The sequence below is a fragment of the Aythya fuligula genome, chromosome 13 (genome assembly GCF_009819795.1).
Source record: "Aythya fuligula isolate bAytFul2 chromosome 13, bAytFul2.pri, whole genome shotgun sequence".
Classification (NCBI taxonomy): domain Eukaryota; kingdom Metazoa; phylum Chordata; class Aves; order Anseriformes; family Anatidae; genus Aythya; species Aythya fuligula.
In genome coordinates, this window is record NC_045571.1 from 11,236,920 (window position 1) to 11,258,190 (window position 21,271).

The 21,271-nt window shown below is 57.9% G+C and overlaps 4 protein-coding genes across 5 annotated transcripts; 3 read left to right on the forward strand and 1 right to left on the reverse strand.

Moving 5' to 3' along the window:
• Nucleotides 1–807: 807 nt before the first annotated feature.
• Nucleotides 808–9,868, forward strand: BTK (Bruton tyrosine kinase). The gene is made up of 19 exons (XM_032196275.1): nt 808–852; nt 1,871–2,053; nt 2,162–2,260; nt 2,372–2,440; nt 2,931–3,012; nt 4,354–4,482; nt 4,581–4,648; nt 5,119–5,300; nt 5,640–5,702; nt 5,835–5,889; nt 6,167–6,249; nt 6,338–6,465; nt 6,965–7,039; nt 7,444–7,615; nt 7,884–8,100; nt 8,677–8,741; nt 9,201–9,319; nt 9,436–9,593; nt 9,677–9,868. The coding sequence occupies exons 2-19, from the start codon at nt 1,913–1,915 to the stop codon at nt 9,746–9,748; spliced, it is 1,977 nt and encodes a 658-aa protein (XP_032052166.1). The 5' UTR covers nt 808–852; nt 1,871–1,912; the 3' UTR covers nt 9,749–9,868.
• Nucleotides 9,869–10,030: 162 nt separating this feature from the next.
• On the forward strand, nt 10,031–11,227 carry TIMM8A (translocase of inner mitochondrial membrane 8A). 2 transcript variants are annotated; one of them, XR_004253882.1, is made up of 3 exons: nt 10,031–10,160; nt 10,396–10,684; nt 10,864–11,227. XR_004253882.1 is itself a non-coding variant. In XM_032196459.1 (2 exons), the coding sequence occupies exons 1-2, from the start codon at nt 10,038–10,040 to the stop codon at nt 10,555–10,557; spliced, it is 285 nt and encodes a 94-aa protein (XP_032052350.1). In that variant the 5' UTR covers nt 10,031–10,037; the 3' UTR covers nt 10,558–11,227. The 2 variants fall into 2 exon arrangements, 1 of the variants encoding a protein (XP_032052350.1); XM_032196459.1 differs by having other exon boundaries at nt 10,396–11,227.
• A 282-nt stretch (nt 11,228–11,509) lies between these two features.
• Nucleotides 11,510–15,768, reverse strand: LOC116494508 (magnesium transporter NIPA2-like). The gene is made up of 5 exons (XM_032196425.1): nt 15,621–15,768; nt 15,067–15,123; nt 14,239–14,329; nt 13,946–14,106; nt 11,510–13,452 (listed from the first exon to the last, which is right to left on the reverse strand). The coding sequence occupies exons 1-5, from the start codon at nt 15,766–15,768 to the stop codon at nt 12,821–12,823; spliced, it is 1,089 nt and encodes a 362-aa protein (XP_032052316.1). The 3' UTR covers nt 11,510–12,820.
• An 80-nt stretch (nt 15,769–15,848) lies between these two features.
• TAF7L (TATA-box binding protein associated factor 7 like) lies at nt 15,849–20,900 on the forward strand. Its single transcript, XM_032196179.1, has 11 exons — nt 15,849–15,944; nt 16,173–16,251; nt 16,376–16,509; nt 16,884–17,010; nt 17,235–17,293; nt 18,319–18,391; nt 18,821–18,937; nt 19,296–19,484; nt 19,570–19,682; nt 19,953–20,012; nt 20,555–20,900. The coding sequence occupies exons 1-11, from the start codon at nt 15,879–15,881 to the stop codon at nt 20,597–20,599; spliced, it is 1,062 nt and encodes a 353-aa protein (XP_032052070.1). The 5' UTR covers nt 15,849–15,878; the 3' UTR covers nt 20,600–20,900.
• Nucleotides 20,901–21,271: the final 371 nt, after the last annotated feature.

Here is a 21,271-nt window from a genome sequence, read left to right on the forward strand (position 1 = left end):
GGCTCGGTGAGTGTGGGGTGCCGGGGACACACGGCCCTACTGCCGCGTGGCACGGGGACAGCCAGCGAGGGTGGCACGAGGGCTCCCGGCCTCACGCCTCCGCCGTCGGGCGGCGGGGAGGTGCTGGGGGGTGTGGGGTCGCGCTGAGAGGGGTGCCGGGGGGGTTTGGGGGTGCTGGGGGGCTTGGGGCTGTGCTGGAGCACGGTGTTGGGGTGCTGGATGGGTGCTCGTGGCGCTGGGGCAGGGCGCTGGGGAGGTGTGGGGGTGCTGCCGTCCACGTTCCCTCCTCCGCCCTCCCAACCTTCGTTTTTGCCACCCTCCGTGCTGTGCCCGAAATGAGGGGTTGGTGTCGCCAGGCCTGGTTTGGGGGCAAGGACACCCCAGGCCCCTTCCTCTCTGCCCTACAGCGACAGGGACGTTCCCAGCCCGCCCCGTGGCCACCCGTGGTGGCCGTCGGGCTGCCCGGCAGGCCGGGGGGCACAGCGCAGAGCTCGGGACGGCCCCACAGCACCAGGCACGGGGTGTGTGTGTGTGTCAGAGCACGCCTGGCCGAGGTGTGACAATGGCAGGAAGCCACACCGGGGACGGGGACGGGGGGGGGACGCTCACAGCCACCCACTCGCCCCCTCGGCTGCCCCAACGAGGCAGCGATGGCCGAGTGGGGAGGTAGGTGAGCCCCGCCGGGCAGGGATGAGCCGGGCAGGGACCCAGGTGGGACATGGGGACATGGAGGCATCCCCCTGTGGCGCTCACCGTCCTTCCCCGCCCGCTGTCGCCGTCTCAGAGGACGTGGTGAGGAGCTGCCCCATCTGCCCCCCACTGCTGGCGGTGACGCAGCTGCTGCGGCCCAAGGTAAGGCTCCCCGCGCCCCCACAGCTCAGCACCCCCGCCACAAGCACCCGCCCCGGCCCCAATTCCCTTCACCCCCATTCCCGGCTCAGCCAGAGGCTGCTGGTTCTTCTGGGAGGCTCCGAAAACTCAGCATTTCTGTGGTGTTTTGTATAAACCACCCAAATAGCCCAAAAGGATCCAGCAAGCGGGGCCGCTCCCAGCACCTTTGGTCCCTGCCGTGAGCGGGTTTGGTGCCCGGGTGGGCAGCACGGGGCTTGACCCCGCTGCTCCGGGATGAAGGGAGCAAAGCAGAGCTGAAGGGGGAGCAGGAGGTTTATGTGCCCCCCGCGAGGTGCAGGCAGGATCAGGGCTGGTCACAGCCTCAAGGGGTGTTGGAAACATCCGGACACATCCCTGGGGAGGTTGAGGAGGATTCAGGCACCTCTGGGTGCTGGCTGGAGGCAGCGCTGTGAGCCTGGCCCCCACTGAGAGCTGCTGACACGGTGCAGGGAGCTCAGTGATGTCTGCGTGCTCCTGCAGCTCCACGGGCACAGGGGAAGGTGGCTGTAGGGCCACCCTGTGCTCTCGGCCAGGACTTTTAGGGCTTTCAGGACTTCAGAGCCTGAGCTTTTAGGATCCTGTCCCCGCAGCTGGCCCTCACGCGCTGCCAAGGCGGCACGGCCACAGCAGGCAGAGCCTGGGTGAGCAGCGGGAGGAAACGGCCCCCACAAACACCGCGGTGCCGAGGGGAGGAGGCAGGGTGCTGGGTGTCGCTGCTGGGCTCCACGCTCCTCCCCGAGGCGATGTTTCTCACAGCCTCCCCAGCTCCCTCCCTCTCCGTCCAGCCAGCCGCGGGGACCCCTCCGGCACCCCGCTGGAGCTGGAGCCTGCCGGGGGGCGGCTGGGTCCGTGGCATGGCCCCTGGAGGGGGAAGTGACAGCCAGAGGTCACCCTCTAAACACCCCGAACGTGCGTGAGGTCTGGCCGTGGGCAGGTTTTCGGCTGAGCGAGCGCCGTGTCGGTGTCACCCTGCACGCAGCACCCCGGGGAGCACGGCGTCGAGGCAGCCGGGGTGGCCGACATGGCCAGCGTCATCCTGGAGAGCATCTTCCTGAAGCGCTCGCAGCAGAAGAAGAAGACGTCGCCCCTCAACTTCAAGAAGCGCCTGTTCCTGCTGACGGAGAGCAAGCTGTCCTACTACGAGTACGACTTCGAGCGCGGGGTGAGTCCGGGGGGCCGCTGGCCGTCCCCCGCCAGGACGAGGGGTGGGACGAGGGCCGGGGGCTCAGCAGCTCTCGGAGGTTGCTCAAAGCCAGCCCGTCTCTCGCAGCGCCGAGGCAGCAAGAAGGGCTCGGTGGACATCGAGAAGATCACCTGCGTGGAGACGGTGGTGCCCGAAAACAACCCCCCCCCCGAGCGGCAGGTCCCGGTGAGGGTCCCCGCTTGTGTCCCCCGTCCTCTGGCTGGGGAGGTGGGCAGCAGCCCGGCATGGGGGTGACGGGAGCTGGGGACAATGATCGTCTCTGCCTCTCTCTTCCAGAAGAAGGGGGAGGATTACAACAACATGGAGCAGATCTCCATCATCGAGCGGTTCCCCTACCCCTTCCAGGTGAGTCCTCGTCACGCCCCCTTCACCAACCTGCTCCGCGTGGCTGCGGGGGGCCAGGGGCTGGCACTGCACCAGGGTGAGGACAGCGAGGAGGACACGGGGACAAGCACAGCATCATTTTGGGGATGCCTGTATCCCGCGTCGGGCAGGCTGGAATTGGGCAGCTCTCTTGAAGGGGCGATGGGAAGCAGCTCCAAGCTTCATCCCGCAGCTTTCGGTTCCCTGGCCGATGCTGGAGGGATGCTCCCTGCCCGCTGCTCGCTCAGCCCCCAGCCCAGCTGCCCGCCCTCGCTGGCACCCCAGCACACCGAAAGTCAGAGAAGGAAGTGGAAAGTCTCGGGGGAGGGGGCTTATTTATAACCTCCCTGTCATGGTCCCGCGAGCACCATGGGGCCCGCGCACACCGGCGCGGCTCGTGCTCTGCACCGGCTGCCCGCGAGCCCCTGCTGCCCCGCAAGCCCCCAGCCCCGTGGACGTGTGTTGCCCGCAGGTGGTGTACGACGAGGGCCCCCTCTACGTCTTCTCCCCGACGGAGGAGCTGCGCAAACGCTGGATCCACCAGCTGAAGAGTGGTGAGTCCGGGCCGCCCCGGCTCCCTGTAAGAGCGATCGGGAGCCGCCGGCTGCGCGTGCAGCGTGACTCAGACTCTGGGTTTCCGGGGGCTCGCTGCCTCGTGGTTACTTTATCCCATATCTGCGGAAGAGCGAGCTCTATCAGAAGCTGCTCCCATGATGAGCGCAGTCACGAGGCCGTGCCCTACGTGCAGGGTTGGTAACGTCCCCGCGTTGGCACGAGCTGCCCCCCGAGGAGCTGGGCGCTCGCCTCTGCTGCCCGCCGATCCTTGCAGCACCACGGCCACGCTGAGCGAGGCGCCTTGCCTTCCCACAAACCTGCTCCAAATCAGCTCGAGCAGCCTCAGAAGTTGCTGAGGGCAGGAGGAAATGGCAGATGTGGCCGCACTGCTGCACCGGCACATGAGGGGGAGGTAGAGCCCTCGGTGCTTTAGGAAGGGAACGAGGATGAAAAGCCTGAGTGGAGGCCTGGGAGCGTTTCCCAGCCCGTCCCGAGCCTCGCACGGTGCTGCTGAGCTGCTGCTGAGCTGCAAGGCTGCTCTCCCCTCGAGCTGAGAGCACGCCGAGGCAACAGAGGGGCTGGGGTGCTTGCGGTCGGACGAAATCTGATGGAGCTGCCCGTGTGTGCCTCTCGATGCGTGCGTATCTCCTGCGGCTTCGTGCTGCCGGGGTTAGATTAGCTGCTCGAATTGACACGGGGAAGTTTGCCCGAGCGAGGCGGAAGCAGAGCAGGCTGATAACGGGGAAGTCAGTTATTTCATGCCAGCCCTGCTCTGCCCCAGCAGCCGGCCCCGGCCACACTTCCCTGCTCGAGGAGGGGTTGCTGCAGCTGCTGAAGCCTGGCAAGGGAGCAGCCACCCAGCAAGGGAGGTCCCCGAGCAGGCAGGGGACGGTGGCGGCATCCTGCTCTGCCCACAGGCAAGCCAGCTCCATCGCTTTTGAAAACTGGGCCTCAAAAGAGCTGCAAAGCACAGGCCTCGACAGCCCCGGGCACATTTCAGCTGGCAGGAGGACTGGTCACAGCGGGAGCTGGCGCTCCGAGCGCGTTTGTGTCCCTTTGTAGAGCTGCCAAAGAGCTTTGATCAAATCTGGGAGGAAAGGGCTGGCCCTCCCTCGCTAGGAGGTTGTTGTCACAGGGCTTGCATCGCCGTGGCACTGAGACAAAAGCAGTGCACTGAGGGAAACCCAAGCAGCAGAGCCACACGGCTGCGTATCAGGGGCAGAGCAGCGGGTGAAATGATTTATTGGGGCTGATTCTCTGCACTGGGGGAGCACAAAACTCTCAGCAGCGGGCTGGGGATGGAGCACTGGGTCACACACATCTCCCCTCCTCTGCCACAGTGATCCGGTACAACAGCGACCTGGTGCAGAAATACCACCCCTGCTTCTGGATCGACGGCCAGTACCTGTGCTGCTCCCAGACCGCCAAGAACGCCATGGGCTGCAAGATCCTGGAGAGCAGGAACGGCAGTAAGACACCGGGCACCCTCCCCTTGCCTGGCCCCAGCCCCGGGGACCTCCCCGCTGCCCAACACAGCTCTCACCTTCATGGTTCTTGTGTTGTGAAGGTTTAAAAGTTGGGCGGTCACATCGCAAAACAAAGAAGCCTCTTCCCCCTACTCCCGAGGAGGACGAGGTAAGGGACAGCAAACGTGGGTGTTGAAGGAGAGGTCAGCCTGGGAAAAGCCAACACATTCACTGAGCGTGGCTCAGAGGTTTGCAGGCTGGGACTTGGCTCTGGAGAGAGATGGAAGGGGAAGGAGCTTGAACCAGGGGATGGAGCCCAAAGACCCAGAGGAAAGTCAAATGATCGCACCCCTGAGGGTCCCCCAGGGGAGCTAGGGAGAGAGAGAAACCCTGATATAGGGTGGGGGAGTCACGGGTTAAACCCAAAGGTACAGAGAAAAAACTTATCTTTGGTGAAGACGCCTCCAAGGAGGAATTGTTGCAATAAAAGCAGTGGGGTGGGTCGATCTTGGTGGAGTTACGTGTGGGAGCTGAGACAAACGCTGTGCTGACCCGGCCAGTCCTGGGGACAGCCTCAGCCAGCAAACAGTGTGCCTGCCTGCCTCACCCTGTGCCCTGCTCTCCCTTTCCCTGGGAAAGATGGTGATGAAGCCCCTGCCTCCCGAGCCAGCCCCCGTCGCGGCGGGCGAGATGAAGAAGGTGGTGGCCCTGTACGACTACCTGCCGATGAACGCGCAGGACCTGCAGCTGCAGAAGGGCGAGGAGTACTTCATCCTGGAGGAGAGCCACCTGCCCTGGTGGAAAGCCCGTGACAAGAACGGGTAAGGGCTCCAGCACCTTGTGTCCCATGCCAGCGTCATCCCTGGGGTGGCCCCAGGGACCCCCGCCCAGCACTGGGGATCCCAGACTGGTCCCAGGCTCTCAGACTGGTTGGTTCTTCGCTCCACGGGCTCAGACAGGCTGCCTGCCTGCACGCTGGGCTCCTGCACCAGCTGGCACGTGAGGAGGGGAAGGGAGACACAGCAGGCTGTGCTGGTACCAGCCATCCCCAAGCATGAACACCGCAGGGTTCCTGCTGAGGTTTTTGAGCTTTTCTGCTCAGATTTCTGGGGCAGGAACCTCCTCCATCGGTGCATGACCGTCCCCTTTTCCTCCTGCAGGAGGGAAGGATACATCCCCAGCAACTACGTCACCGAAACCAGCAATTCCCTGGAGATCTTTGAGTGAGTAGGGGAAGGCACGGGGCCGTGGCACGTTGTGCTGGGCCAGGGCCTTTCTACGTTCAGTCCTGGGTCAGCAGGGCTGGGGACAGCGGTGGCTGGGGCACGTCCCTGACAGCTGTGTCCCTGCCCCAGGTGGTACTCCAAGAACATCACCCGGAGCCAAGCGGAGCAGCTGCTGAAACAGGAGGTAAGTGTTGGCTCACGGGGCTGGGTCCTCCACGCACGTGGCCTCCATGGGCTGCTCTCAGCCCTTCCACTGCAGGTGACAAGGACAGAGCTGGGTAGCTCTGGCCCAGAATGACTTGGGGGGCACGCCAGTAGGTGTTCCCCGGGCAGGAGCTGGAAGCAGGACTGCTTTAACTCATTGCACCACCTCCAGACACGCTGTGGTTGTCCCTCTATTTTAAGTCCCACCTCCTGCAATCACCCCCTTGCAAATACCCGTTCCCCTCTCTCTCTTTTAGGGTAAGGAAGGGGGCTTCATTGTCCGAGACTCTACCAGCAAGACAGGGAAATACACTGTGTCCGTCTATGCCAAGTCCTCTGTGTAAGTGGATGTAGGAATAGCTCGTTCCTGACTGGGAGGGCCTCTCCGGGCACCTCTCGCCCTCCAACCCCGCACGCTGTCTCCCCAGAGACCTCCAGGGCATGATCCGCCACTACGTCGTGTGCTGCACCCCGCAGAATCAGTACTACCTGGCCGAAAAGCACCTCTTCAACACCATCCCGGAGCTCATCACGTACCATCAGCACAACTCCGCCGGTGAGCGCCCGTGGGCACGGGCAGAGCTGGCAGCTGGACCTGCACCCAGTGCCCTTCACCAGCTGGGCTGGCTCTGTCCCCCTCAGGGGGCACACTGACCCCCGCCCTGGTCTGGGACAGCCCAGCTGCAGCTTCAGACAACTCGTTCACACATCTCTGCTCAGGCATATCTGCAGCTGCAGGGACCTCACATCCCCCCGAGCATCCTTTTCCCTGCCTTCCTGCAGCAATGGGCTGTAAACCAGGCTGCAGGAGGCTGGGAGCAACCTTGTTCCTTTTTATTGATCTGGACAAAAGCAAAACATGAACACATCCCTCGTAAGCCACCCACCGGCACGGGTTCCCAGCTGATAGCACCTCTCAGGCAGGGCAGAAGGAGGGGAGGGTGCAGCCCAGGGAAAGCTGGAACAAGAATCTTCCAAGCTGTGACAGTCTCAGAGAGAGGACAGGGCCAGAGCGAGGCCACCAGTGCTTTTACAGACACCTTCCTGTGTTTCAGGGCTCATATCCAGGCTGAAGCATCCCGTGTCTCAGCACCGGAAAAGTGCCCCTTCCACAGCTGGCCTGGGCTACGGTAAGCTGCCCCGGGCTACCTCCTGCTTCCCTGCCCGTGGGGCCCGAGGGGCACCCAGCACGGGCTCCCTTCCTTCTGTAACCTGCCAGGGCTGGGATCCCGGCTGTCCCCTCGCAGCAGGGCCCGCAGCATCCCCAGGGATCCCTTCCCTGCTCCCACCGGCCCTCTGGGGTCAGTACCGAGAGACGTGCAGGCTGCTTTGCTCCCCATCCCCTGGAGGAACACGTCCTGCACGTTAGGGATTTTTCCTGATGGTTTTTCAGGCGTGCTTGTGATTTTTCAGGGTGATTTTTGGGGGGGCAGCACGCGTCTGTGAGCTCCTCCTGGACCAGCTAGATGAGATGACCGGGAATGTGCTGTGGGGAGGGCACCCGTACCCCCCTCACCCTCACGCTCTGTCCTAGGGTCGTGGGAGATTGACCCCAAGGACCTGACCTTCCTGAAGGAACTGGGGACGGGGCAGTTCGGCGTGGTGAAGTACGGCAAGTGGAGAGGCCAGTACGACGTGGCCATCAAGATGATCAGGGAGGGCTCCATGTCAGAGGACGAGTTTATCGACGAAGCCAAAGTCATGATGTAAGTGTGAGCAGCCCCCAGGGGGGCGCAGGATGCGTCCTGTCAGGGTGCCTGCACTCTTTTTGGAGGGACAGCACTGGGCAGCCTCGCACACCATAATGCACCCACACTGCAAGAGATTTCTCCTTTTGTGCTCGTTTGCCACTGAGCTTTCCACCAGCAGCTGGGGCAGGAGCACTTTGCCAAACTCTCCCTCTCCTTACCCAGCGATGCTTTTGCGGCTTGGCCCTGCGGATGCTCAGGAGTGCCCTTCTTGCCCCCAACATAGGAACCTGTCTCACGAGAAGCTGGTGCAGCTCTACGGGGTGTGCACGAAGCAGCGCCCCATCTTCATCATCACCGAGTACATGGCCAACGGCTGCCTCCTGAACTTCCTGAGGGAAACACGGCGGCGCTTCCAGCCTGCCGAGCTGCTGGAGATGTGCAAAGACGTCTGTGAGGCTATGGAGTACCTGGAGTCCAAGCAGTTCCTGCACCGAGACCTGGTAGGGATGTGGCTGAAGGACACGTCTCCAGCTCAGTGGGAGCCACAGCACGTCCTAGACAGGGTCCAGCTAGCTCAGCGTGAGGATAGGCAACTCTGCAGCTTCTTCTTCAGAATCTTCCTGAGCTTCCCTGCCCACCTGAGCACAGACAGCGTGCCCACCACGGCACGTCTGGAGTCACTGCTCCGCAGTGAGCTAGCAATTGCAGAGAGGGCAGGGCTGGGCAGCTTTCCAGGGGACTGGAAATGCATTTTTAACTAGGGCAGGGCTTTGCATCAGGCAGCATCCCTGGCTCAGATGCGGAGAGGGGGAACTTCAACCTCATGAAAAGCTGAGCCTGGTTCATCGGGCCTCTGGCTGGCACTGCCAGATTGCGGTGCTGCTCTGTGGGGTGTTGGAGGGAGTCCTGGTGCTGTGCCAGCACTGCTCAGCAGTAGACAAAACACTGGTGTGACAGCAGTGCTGTTCTCGCTCCCAGTGCAGAGCACAGCACTGTTTGGGCCAGTGCAGGGAAAGTTACCTCCATCCCAGCCAGACCCAGCACAGCAGTGACTGCCTCCATCTCTCCACCCACAGGCTGCTCGCAACTGTTTGGTGAATGACCAAGGGATTGTGAAAGTCTCAGATTTTGGCCTTTCCAGGTCCGGTAGCCATGTCTGTGTCACTTTCCTGTCTCAATTCTACATCTCCAGTCTCCCCCGCACTTTAGTCTTTCTCCCCCACCATTCTCCAGCTCTGCTTTTCCTCTGCTTTCTCCCAGCTTTCATCTACCTGGCTCAACCTTCCGCCTCTCCCCTTTCCAACATCCTTTTCTTACTTCCCTCATCCCCGTTCCCCTTCTTGCCACTTCTTTCCCCCGCCTCTAATCTCCTGGCTGCAGCCACATCCCACATCCCAGTTCTGCCTCTTGTGATGCTGTGTCACTGGAGCCCTTCCCCAGCCTCGACTAACACGTGCTTGTTTGTGAAGGGACACTTTCGCCTGCTCAAACCCACGCAGAGCACAAACTCTGAAAGCCGTAGATTCCTTTTGGGGTCGATTGGTTGCATGCAGACAAGTGAAACCAGGGACGGCTGCCCTGACCCGTTTGTCTGCTGCAGATATGTTCTAGACGATGAGTACACGAGCTCCATGGGGACAAAGTTCCCAGTTCGGTGGTCCCCTCCCGAAGTGCTTCTGTACAGCAAGTTCAGCAGCAAGTCCGACGTCTGGGCTTTTGGTAAGAGCGCAGCATTAACCACTCAGGGGTGGCCCAAAACCAGCGAGCTCCTCCACAAACCAACATCAGGCACAGACGTGGCCGCACCCTGAGGTGTCCCCCATTTGCCACCACAGGCGTGCTGATGTGGGAGGTGTACTCTCTGGGGAAGATGCCCTACGAGCGGTTCAACAACAGCGAGACGACGGAGCACGTCATCCAGGGCCTGCGCCTCTACCGCCCGCAGCAGGCGTCGGAGCGGGTCTACGCCATCATGTACAGCTGCTGGCACGAGGTGAGGCACCTCCATGCCCCCAAAACCTGCAGCTCCCGGGGGCGGCGGGGCAGCACCCCACGGCTGCCGTGTCGCCCCCACAGAAAGCCGAGGAGCGCCCCACGTTCACCGCGCTGCTGGCCGGCATCCTGGACATCACGGACGAGGAGCCGTGAGCGCCGGGCGGGCTGGCCCCGCTCCCCCACCATCACCACCACCATCACCACGACCACCACGACGCCTTCCATCACCCCCACAGCCCCCTCAGTGCACAATAAACGGCGGCAGCGCCGCGAAGCCCCCCCCCCAGCTCCTCCTCCCCGCCTCCCTCCCTGCCGCCCCGCCATAAGATGGCGGCGGGGCCTGCGCAGTGCTCGCGGAAGGGGCCGGGGCTGGGGGAGGAAGGGGAGGAAGGGAAAGGAAGGGAAGGGGCGGGCGGCGGCGGCACCACGCGAAGGTCGCGGCATGGAGGCGCCGGGAGGCGGCGGGCTGGGGGGGGCCGACCCGCAGCTGCAGCGCTTCATCGAGGTGGAGACGCAGAAGCAGCGCTTCCAGCAGCTGGTGCACCAGATGACCGAGCTGTGCTGGGTACGGCGCGGGGCGGCGGGGACGAGGAGGAGGAGGAGGAGGATGAAGGGGGTGAAGGAGATGAAGGGGGTGAAGGAGATGAAGGGGGTGAAGGAGATGAAGGGGGTGAAGGGGATAAAGGGGGTGAAGGGGATGAAGGGAAATGGGGGGGGTCCCGTCGAGCACGGGGGATGCCCCCGGGGTCGCGGTGCCCCCCGAGAACCAAGGGCGGCCCCCGCTCCGCTCCGCTCTGCAGGAGAAGTGCATGGACAAGCCGGGGCCGAAGCTGGACAGCCGTGCCGAGACGTGCTTCGTCAACTGCGTGGAGCGCTTCATCGACACCAGCCAGTTCATCCTCAACCGGCTGGAGCAGACGCAGAAGTCCAAGTCGGCCTTCTCGGAGAGCCTGTCCGACTGAGCGCCGCCCGCCGCGCCCCGTGCGGCTCCACGCTGCGAGCCGGCCGTCCCCAGCGAGCCCAGGTCACCTCTGGGGGGTTTAGGAGATCGTCTTGGGAAAGGTGCAGCCGGATGAGAGCCCGTCACAGGTACGCACGCTGCTCCTCCGCACGGCGTCGTGCTGCTCCCGTCCCCGGCCGCCGGGAAGGATCCTCGCACCGGGACGCGGATGCAGCGCACGAGGTCCGGGCGGTGGGGACGCCTAGAAGGAGGGGTGGCGATGCTCACCCCAGGGCTGCTCCCAGCGCTGAGGGGAACCTTACCGCAGGGCGAGGCGAGCCCGTGACCGCTGCCTTAAACGGTGCTGCACCCGCGTTGGTGGCGCAGGACTCAGCTTCCTCGCTAGGTGCTAACGAGCCTCGCGCTTCCCATGGCCGCGCGCTGCGACTGGAAGGAGAGCAGCAGGACTGCACCAGCACGGACACCCCCAGCCCGGAGAGCTTCCTGGGTGTAGGCAATACCCCGGGCAGCGACACTACTGGAAAACATTTCAAGGCTTCTGCAGGGTAAAGTCCTTCATGCGGCCGAGTGGCAAAGTTTCAAATTGCAGCACAGCTCTCTCAAAACTGACTTGCTCCGTTCCCTGCTTTCCCCTAGACGATGTAATAAATGTTAACTGGGTCAATTTTTAATATGAGGTTCTCCTTTGTTCAGATCACTGGGAAATGAAAATCTGGCCGCTTTGTTCGTTCCCAGTGATTCTATTTATTGCAAAATCAGAAGGGAAGGGGGAGTAGTTATCTTCTGGCTAGACAGCCTGCTGTGAATTCTGATTTGTAGCTCAGTGAATTTGGTTCCATGAATCAAACCTCATGTTTGAGGCCTTTGTTCCTCTTCCCCAAACGGGAACGACACCTGCTTTCCTGAACGGGACTAGTTTCTTCAGAGAGACTAAAATTGCAGAATAAATGTAGCCAGCTACTTTATAACCAGCTGCACCCTTATCTGTGATCACTGGAGGGAGGCCTGCGGCCATGTCTTCTGGACTTTTGCCCCTAGGAAATGGTGTGGAGCTTTTAACTGGAAAAACAACAAACGGCTACTAATCCACCCCCTGAAACACAGTGTAGCGTTTCAGCAATAGGGCATGGCTCTGGGAAGCACGGAGTGACCCACCTTATGAACCTGTGGTGGCTTGGAGCCCTATAGAAAACCTGGTGAATTGGTTCTGCACACAACAATGCTGTGGGTGGTTGGATGGGGCGTGTGGGGTGCCTAACACAGGTGTCTTGGAGCCAGCAGCCTTCCTGGAAATAAGTTCAGGACGTGAAATAGAGCTATGTGTATACAAACCTGTGTAAGTGAGGGCGCAGCTATCTAGCTGTCTTTCAGAAGTTTACCTCAATAGCTAAAGACCGTTAGGTCACTCCTGTTCTCACCACGAGCCATTGCCCCTCCTGTCCCTGCCTTGCATTTCTCTTGGGCACCCACGCTGTTCTTGCAGTGCTGCAATCCTTCGTACCTCTCAGTGCTGGCCCAGCTCTCAGTACAAACGTACCAATAGCAGCTCGGTAACAAATAATCTGTTTTTAATACTGTAAGCAGGTGCTTCATCAACCTGCACAACAGACATTGCACAAAGAGGTTGCTCCCCCTGTAAGCGCCACAGCAGCACATGGCAGCACCGTTGAAGTTTTCCAGTTTTGGCTGTATTCTGTTCTTGGATGTGAATCTGTAAATAAATTCTAGCAGAGTGAGCAGAACGAGTCCTTTTACGGAAGAATTTTTGAATTAGTACTCTGGCTACATCACCTTTGGAGAGAAGACAGCTGTCTGGCCCTATGTAATCTTAGCACCATGTTAGATTACTTTGTAACTGTTAATCTTCTAAGTATTCTTTAAAAAAAATGCTCAGAGGCCTCCCCTATCATGTGGCCTTTGCATTCAGTAAGGGTCAGCACTGTGTTAGTGCCGCAGACCTCTGCACAATCAAAGCCTGTGCCCTGACCAGGGCGGATTGATTCTTCGTATAAAAGAGCAGGTAAGAGGCACTAGATCCTGGCAGTGGGGCTGTTCCCAGAGCTTGTGTCTGTAGCTGCAGGAGGCTGCTGTCCCCATCAGCCTCCCAGCAGCGAGAAGTCACTGATCATGTGCCCCAGGCAGGTAGAAGGTCACTGCTGACTCCCACAAGCACAATAACTAGCAGCATCTGATGCAGCGAGTTCACCCTTGCCAGAGGAGCTGCTCGCTGGTGGGAGCAGAAAGCCAGCACTTCAGGGGCTTCCTCACACGCTTTCACCTTCCCCCTCTTCCTCTTCTGCACTCTGAGAGTCTTTGTCCTCGGAGGGCAGAAGAGGCTGGTGCTGGCAGGACTGATGCCTGTCTGCGCTCCTCCACGACGTGCGCAAGTCTGCCCTGCCTTGCTGCAGGAAGAGGGGCAGGAGGTCGGGGGTGAAGGGCACGTCCCTGAAGGCGTGCAGGAGGAAGATGCCGGACACGATGGTGAGGAAGCCGCTGATGGTGCCGATGATGTTGTCTAGCACCATGTGCTGCCACTCCTTGAAGAGGATGGCAGAACAAGTCATGACCGCTGTGGTGAACAGCACGTAGTAAATGGGTGTGACCACGGACGTGTTGAAGATGTCCAGGGCTTTGTTCAGGTAGTTGATCTGGACGCTGATGCAGAGCACCAGGCACACCAGGAGCACCCAGCCCAGTGGTTCTTTCAGGACTGGCTTCCCGGCAAACAGTTCTTTCAGGGCAATCCCCAAGCCTTTGACACAGGATACAGAAAGCGAGCCGATGGCGGAGCAGACCAAGACATAAACCAGGACGTTGCTCCGTCCGTAACGGGGTCCAGCCACAAAGATAAGCAGAAGGGAGCTCACCAGGACACACACAGCAAACACAATAAATCCTTTGGAGAAAGAAGAATTAAGGGCTCTGTCAGAATGGAGAACAGTAGCACCAGTGACAGACATAACTAAACAGCAAGTAGGGACAGAGGACAGGCAGGCAACTGCCCTGTCGGTCCCTCTTTTTAGCTGTAGGAACCTGGGCTGGGAAGCAGAGGGGGTCTCCAGCCTGAGAAAAGCTGCCAACACAAGCAGTTGTCTACAGTGCTGATCAGCACTGCCCCACAAGTCTGCCTGTCAGAGGGATACAGATGTCTGTGGCACAACCAGGGTCTATAGTATTGGAGGTGGGGCCTGATACCCCCAAAGAAGAGGGGACAGAGCTCTGCAGGAGGGCAGCAGAAAGGTTGGGAAGCACTAGCTGAACTCAGCAGGTTGTGGTGGGATAAGGAAGAAAGAACTGCTTCAGAGGAGTTCAGTCCTATCCAAGCTGTATCCTACCTTCTACTGCCATTTCCAAGCCTGAAGTTGCCAGAGCCCCTTTTATTTAAGTACCTGGATCTTTCAGCTTCTCTGCCATTGACTCCAGGCTGGAAACCTCTTCTTCCTGGGGAGCGTGGATTACCATCACCGTGGAGCCCAGAATACTTAGGAGGCAGCCAATCTTGCCGTGAACATTCAGCTGCTCATTCAGGAAGGTGGAAGAGAGAACTGCACTGGAAAATAATAATAAAAAATATATATATGAGCCAAGGTATGGAGTATCTGAGGGATGGGACAGAGGAAAGCAGAGCAACTGCTTCCACCATTTAGGGTGGAAGATAAGGTATATTTCTGAGGTCGCTTACCTAACAAGGACACTTAGAGCACCCAGCGGAGTTACCAGCGTTGCAGGGGCAAAGGCATAGGCAGCAAAATTTGCTGCTTCTCCAACTCCCACTGCAAGAGAAACTCTGACAGGTAAGCATCAAAGCGAGGAGCAATTCAGCACAACACTAGCTTGAGTGCAGTGAGACGAGAGCCTTGATCACCACCTAAGTGTCCCATGTTTGTCTGAGGTATGTTGTGCAACCAGGAGAGGACAGTGTCAGCAAGAAGAAGCAGAAGCCTTTCCTTCTTGGAAAGAGAAGGCTTGTGGTTACACGTGGTTATCCTTAGTCCTACGTGGCTATCTAGTTAAGCAGCAACAACATAAAAATATTTATGTTTTCTTAAAGCCGAGAGGAGTTTAGACATATTTCTAAGTTAATCTTTTCTCCTAGAACAGGCTTTACAGCTTTTTACAGGGTAAATTGAGTACAATCACTTACTAATGTCACATCTGAAAAGTGTACAGTAGAACCTCTGAAAGTGCTGTACACCCTCCCTGCTGGACACGGCGTTATCTGACTGTGGTGTCCGGGCAGGCCATTTCAGAAGCACTTAACCCGACCCAGTCAGACCAGTTCCTCAATTCCTACATGGCAGAGGAGCCTGGCGAAGCACGAAACTTCAGAATATTGCAGAGTTGCGATTAGATCAGCAACATCCCCAGAGACAAAAATCCAGCCGTTAAACAACAACCATCACCATAATAAAGCGTGAAAGCAACTGGAAACGATGACAAACACATTGTGAAGCGACAAACACATCCTGAAGCATCCTGCTGCAGTTCGGGAGCAGCTACATGTACTTACTGCACAGCAGCCCTGCCCACCACAGCCACTCTCGCAGGTACGCGTGTCCTCCTTGCCCTGGGGGAGAAAGTAATGGGAAAATTCAGGTGAAACCACATAAAAAGGTTCAGTTACGCTGCCAGAAATGCCTCTGAGAAGCGGGTGGGAACTGCCTGGTAGGCTTTAAGCATGAGGCTCCCTGTGTCCTGCTGGCCTTGTTGCAAGTTGGCCTGCCCCAGACGTGGCATGACAGCAGGAACAGGTTTGTGTACCAAAGACTTTATCCCTGCTTCTCGGCAGCTCCAGGAAACACGCGAGCAGGCACAGAAACACCGCTTTTTACCGCTTTTTGCCACTTTTTGGCTGGGAGAAATTCCACTTTTTGAGCCAAAAACCACACCAGGGATAAAACGCGCTGTGCTCTCACCCCTTGACCCAGAACCGACCGAAACCATCCCGGGTTTGCCTCGGGCGACCCCAAACCGAGCGGGCCGGGCCCGGCGCCCCCCGAGAGCTCCCCCCGGGTCTCTCCCCCGGTTCCCCCCGGGTCTCCCCCCGCTCCCTGCCGCCGGTACCTGCCCTGGCTTGGCCGCGGCGGCCCAGGCGGAGCAGCCCCTTCTTCTTCAGCACGAAGCTGCCTCCGATGAAGGCGCTGGAGGCCAGGGCGAGCCCCAGCCCCAGGTAGAAGCCGGGCCGGCCGCCCGCCGCCTCCCCCCCCCCCATGGCGGCCCGGCAGCGGGCGGAACGCAGCGGCGGGGCCGCGGGGAGCGGGGAGCCGGCGGCGGCTGCACCGGGCCGGCCCCTTCCGTACGGCCCCGGGCCGGGCAGCGAGGATGAGCAAGAGCAAGGACGACGCCCCCCACGAGCTGGAGAGCCAGTTCGTGCTCAGGCTGCCGCCGGTGGGGGCTCGGGGGTCGGGAGAAGGGGTTTGGGGGGGCCGGTGGGGGGAGCAGGAGGGGTGGCCGCCACCCTGTGCAGCCCCGCTCCCCTCAGGAGTGCTCCGTGCAGGGTGCTCGGAGGGCGGGTTGCAGGTTGAGAGGGGTTTTCGAAGAGGGTTTTCCACCCCGGGGTGATGTTGGGGTGTGAAGCTGGGGTGGGCCTGTTGTGACCGTGTCCCCCCTCCCCAGGAGTACGCCTCCACCGTGCGCAGAGCGGTGCAGTCCGGGAGCGTCAACCTGAAGGACAGGCTGACCATCGAGCTGCACGGTGAGCGTGCACCCCTAAAACCTTGCTGATCGTCCACAGGACTCGTGTGTGGCCTGCTTTGGCTGTTTGGCAGCAGCCGGGCAGGCTCCTCTGCAGCACTGACCTGCCCCGTCTCTTCCCGCAGCCGATGGGCGCCATGGGATCGTCCGCGTTGACCGGGTGCCGCTGGCAGCCAAGCTGGTGGATCTGCCCTGCATCATCGAAAGCTTAAAAACCATCGATAAGAAGACCTTCTATAAGACAGCAGATATCTGCCAGGTATGGGCTGTTCTTCTTGCCTGCCCCAGCAGCTCCTTTGCTCGCCCCCCCTCTCCAGGAAAACCCTCGTACGCTTTGGCAGCCTGGCACCTGGTATAACGCGGCCAATTTCTGTGTTGTGATATCGACAGCTTAAAGTTCCCTACTTCTGCTTGGTGGTTGGAAATCCCTCTTTTGAAGCATAGAATTTGATGTGTGTTTAGATACAAACTGAGCTGGGTGTCAGACATCATATTTCTGATACCCCATACCTGTGAATCCCCCTGGCTAGCTGCATGCAGTAGGCAGTCACTGTCCATTTACCAGAAAAGCTTTCACAGCCTTTTGTTCTTGCATTGCAATAAGCAACCTCTGTGATTATGTGGGGATTTCAGATGCTCGTTTGCACCGTGGATGGTGATCTCTACCCCCCTTTGGAAGAGCAAACTGTGAGCACTGACCCCAAGGCAAACAAGAAAAAAGACAAGGACAGAGAGAAGAAATTCATCTGGAACCATGGCAGTGAGTAGAGGCTCTGCCAGCCCCCTCCATCCCACCACCCCAGTGTCCCCACAGCTGTGCAGGGCACTCACCGCTGCCGTGTCCTGGCTGTGTTGTTGCTCTGCTTTTAGTGCTCTCTGTGTTCCTGGAGGGAACTTCTCCCCCTTGGCAGGTTGGGTTTGGCAGACCCAGCTCCCCCATTAGGCCATCTGCCTGACACATGCAATCTGTTTCCTCTGTCACAGTTACTCTTCCCCTGAAAAATGTACGAAAGAGACGATTCCGGAAGACAGCTAAGAAGAAGGTGAGTTGTTTCTCCCTCACACTGTGGAGATGCAGGAACAAAGGGATCAGAAGGCAGGGACATTAGAGCTGTAACTATCAGTCCTGAAAACAGGGTGTCTTAACAAAGCTTTACATGTTTCCTTGCCAGAGGTGGGGGAGAAGGGAGGCTAGTAGCTTTAAACACTTCCACGAGTGCTTCTTCCATGTTTTTCAAAATGCTCCTGAGGTGGGAACATGATCTATACTGAGAACTGCTGGACTCTGTTCTTGTGGTTGCTTTGTTGTAGCACATCTCTTCCTGCTCACAGAGACGAAAGGGTCATGTGGAAATGAGACCACTCGTTCCTGCTTTCCCAGCTGAAATCTCTCTATGCATGGCTCGCTCACATCCCCAACAAGCAACACTACAAATAGAATAACTGTTATTTCAGCTGGGGGAGTGACAACAGATGGAGCTCAGAGGCTCTGTCTCTGTGGAAATGCTTAAGCCAGGAAAGGTGTTGGGGAGATGCAGCACCGTGAGGTGGGGAGGATCTGTTCTTCTCTGCTTTGCAGTTTCTGAGAACACGGTGGAGTGATATTTTGCATGACATTTGGGAGACAAATTATTTCAAACGGTCTCATAGCCCACAGGAGAGATTAGATGTCACTGCCTTAAGATCCATGGCTAATTTAAAAGTGAAAAATGAAACCTCCTTTTGCGTGAGATGGGAAGGATTGCAATTGACCATCCATCAGTGAATGACACCTTGAGCGCTTTCAGTACACAGAAAGAAAGTCCTATTTCATGAGCACTATTGATGGGTGCCAGAGTGGTAGAAAAGCGAGAGCATAGAAACCACCAGGGAGCTCTGTGCAGAAAAAGATGGATCACTTTCTGGAGGTGCATAAATTACTTTTTGGGCGGAGCGTGAGCAAAGACCAAGCAGAAAGAATAAGAGAAGAGATGCTTGAGATAGGGCTCTATGCAGAGGTTGAGGATGGGAGCTCACCCGTGCAAGTCATCTAACAGGTTGTCTGTTCTCTCTCCCCTCTCTGTCGCAGTACATTGAGTCTCCTGATGTGGAGAAAGAGGTGAAGCGTCTCCTGAGCACAGATGCTGAAGCTGTCAGTGTCCGTATCCTTTTAAGAGAAAAAAAAAAAAAAAAAAAAAAGCTCAAATTGGGAACGAGGCAGTATGCATGATCTGGGGGTTGTGGAGAGGAGAGGTGAGCTCAGCTGCACGTGGGGGTGTGAGAGGTTGGGAGATAAGCACGTGAGAGACACTAAAGTTTTAGAGCTTTATTTTTGCCTTCTTTAAAGCTTATTGTTTCTTCATGGTGACCTTCCTTGTAGACTGTGTTATTGCACTGAACAGGAATGTAAATAACAGTAAAGGGCTGCTCTTCAAAAAAGGGGTGTGGGGTGGTTTGTCATTGATATCCATACCTGCAAGGCTGTACCTATCAGAGGGGGCAGTGATCTCCTGCAGTTTTCACCTTCTTGTCGTTTTACTGCACCTTTCATGCTCCTCTTTTTCCCTTGACTCATCTGTTCCTACTGTCAGGCTGGGAAGTCATTGCTGAAGATGAAACAAAAGAAGTAGACAACCATGGTTCACTCACGAGCCTGGACATCTCCTCCCCAGGGATGTCGGGACATAAGCAAGGCCACGGATCCTCGGGTACGGTGGGGAAGGTTTTTTCCTTCTTTCTAGCTCCTGAGTAATCAGGTGGGCCTGTTCTCTGCAGGGCAAGCCCTAACCAGAGATTCCACAAATGGAGGCTGAACAGCGTTGGCTTGGGTGTAAATAGGGGCCAGTGTGTCACAGTGCTGAAACGGGAACCCGTTTGCCATAGCAAAAAGATCCCAGCTGCAAAGAAGATACTGCACATGCTGCAGCAAGTTGGGGTGGCAGTGCCTGAGGGAGAGAGGGCAGTGTTGAGACAGGCACCCTGTATTCACAGGTCCCTCCCTGGTGGGCACAGGGTGCTGGGTGGTTCATCACACGTGGTTTTCCTCTTCCCTTTTGCACCCTTCAGAACATGACGAGCTGCGGGAGATATTTAATGACATCAGCAGCAGCAGTGAGGATGAAGATGAGCGGGATCATCACGATGATGAAGACCTGAACATTATGGACACCGAGGAGGACTTGGAGAGGCAGCTGCAGGACAAGCTGAATGAGTCTGATGGGCAGCAGCAGGAGAACGAGGGGTCCAACCAGATAGGTGAATTGGGTGGCAGAATGCTGCAAAATCACAGGGGTAAAAACCTCTGCTGCTGCTGTAGGTCTCAGCTCACTCTCTCTTCCAGTCATGGGGATCCAGAAACAGATCGACAACCTGAAGAGTAAACTCCAGGAGACCCAGGACAGGAGGAAGCGCCAGGAAGATCTTATCATGAAAGTCGAGAATCTAGCCCTCAAGGTGAGAGCTCTTCTAGTCTTGTGCTTAGAACTGGCTTGCCATTAGATCCAGCAGATTCAGCTGCTGCCCTGGAAAATCCGTGTCTTTGCATGCTGGGTTGAAAATAAATTTGGTGTGACCATATTCTCCAGCATTTCCCTGTGGAGGTGAAACTGCAGGAGATAAGAGTCAGTGCAGTTCAGAGTTTGCTGCACCATTTGACATACTGTACTGGCAGCTATTAACTGAGAATGTACTGGTAATTGTTGTCTGGTGTGTTTGTCTCTGCAGACCCGACTCCAAGCTGTGCTGGATGAATTCAAGCAGCAGGAGGAGCGAGAGAAGCAGCAGGTGAGTAAGCTCCCACAGTGGAGGACAAAGGACTGGGGCATAAGGCTTAGTTGTTAAAGACAGTTCTAGGGCTGGCCTCTGACAAAGTTCTGAATATTGTACCGTGCCACCTGCTTCAAAGCCCAGTATTACAGGTCAGGTGTGAGCTGTACCTCATCCCTGTCGGGGGTAAAACGTGACATGAAAAACCACTGGCACCCACATATAAGAAGGGTAGCAGCTATGGGTTCTTGGCAGATTTTCCTGGGCAGCTCTGTGGAGTTTCAGCCAGGTACCAGGGCAGGAAGTTCCCACTCCCAGATTCCCTCTGTTGCTTCACAGTGAGGGCAGTGCTCAGTTCTGCCCCAGAGGTGGCTGCAAGGCAGCTGTTTGCCAATCTAGCTCTTGAAAGCAGGCCCACATTGCCCTGGCACAGCTCCCTGCAGTGTGTAGGCAAAGCAGCCACTAGTGTAGGTGGAAGATCCGCAGAAACTCAGAAGTGCTTGGGCTTGAAATGCAGTCCCAGCTGTGCCTTACTGTGACACCTTACTCCCTCTTCCCAGATGACGTCTCTGCAGGAGCAGCTGGAGTCCCTCATGGAGAAGTGAGAAGCGGGCCCGGCCTGAGCAGCAGGTCTTTGTGCATACGAGCAGGGCTGGAAGTGTTCATCCCCATGCTGACGTTTGAGAAAAGAATTAGACTGCACCTGTGAGAGCAATGAAACCACTGGGATTTACTGTAAATATTTGGGACCACTCTCCCTGAGGGAATTGGTTCTCCCTGGGCCAGCTCTCTGCATCTCATTGAGTCTTGGACTTGATGGGCTGTGGCCTGGTGGGAACTTGTCCCTGTGTTTGGGAAATGCTTGTGTCTGCAAACCAGGCTCAATAAAGTACCCTTTTCTGTTTCCTCCATGTATTGTTCTGTCTATGTTCTCCATGTTCTGTTTCCAGCCCTTTTCTGTTCCTCCACGTTCTCCAGGGGACAGGGTAGCGCTGCCTCTTGTCAACTCATGCCAGTGTAACTGGGCTCCTTCCGCTGAAATGCTCCTGGCATGGCTGGGTCAAAGGGATATTGCGTGAGAAGGGGACCCCGCACGCTCCCAGGCTGCGGAAGGAACGAGGCTCTCCTGATTAGGGAGCTTCTTTAATTCCTCACAGGCTAGGCAGGCAAATCTCAGATTAACCTGGAAGGGTGGGAAGAGGATTAGAAAGGCAGTTCCAGTCAGCAGCTGGCAGAACACAACAGAAAGGCATCACGGGCTTCAGCAGGGGTGTGCC

Coding starts and splice junctions, on each gene's coding strand:
- BTK (XM_032196275.1), top strand. CDS start 1,913: ATGGCCAGCGTCATCCTGGAGAGCATCTTCCTGAAGCGCTCGCAGCAG. Junction 2,441..2,930: donor GGTTCCCCTACCCCTTCCAG/GTGAGTCCTCGT, acceptor TGTTGCCCGCAG/GTGGTGTACGACGAGGGCCC. Junction 4,649..5,118: donor CTACTCCCGAGGAGGACGAG/GTAAGGGACAGC, acceptor TCCCTGGGAAAG/ATGGTGATGAAGCCCCTGCC.
- TIMM8A (XM_032196459.1), top strand. CDS start 10,038: ATGGAGGCGCCGGGAGGCGGCGGGCTGGGGGGGGCCGACCCGCAGCTG. Junction 10,161..10,395: donor AGATGACCGAGCTGTGCTGG/GTACGGCGCGGG, acceptor TCCGCTCTGCAG/GAGAAGTGCATGGACAAGCC.
- LOC116494508 (XM_032196425.1), bottom strand. CDS start 15,768: ATGGGGGGGGGGGAGGCGGCGGGCGGCCGGCCCGGCTTCTACCTGGGG. Junction 14,330..15,066: donor GTGGGCAGGGCTGCTGTGCA/GTAAGTACATGT, acceptor TTTCTCTTGCAG/TGGGAGTTGGAGAAGCAGCA. Junction 14,107..14,238: donor GCTCTAAGTGTCCTTGTTAG/GTAAGCGACCTC, acceptor ATTATTTTCCAG/TGCAGTTCTCTCTTCCACCT.
- TAF7L (XM_032196179.1), top strand. CDS start 15,879: ATGAGCAAGAGCAAGGACGACGCCCCCCACGAGCTGGAGAGCCAGTTC. Junction 18,938..19,295: donor GCAAGGCCACGGATCCTCGG/GTACGGTGGGGA, acceptor TGCACCCTTCAG/AACATGACGAGCTGCGGGAG. Junction 19,683..19,952: donor TCGAGAATCTAGCCCTCAAG/GTGAGAGCTCTT, acceptor TTGTCTCTGCAG/ACCCGACTCCAAGCTGTGCT.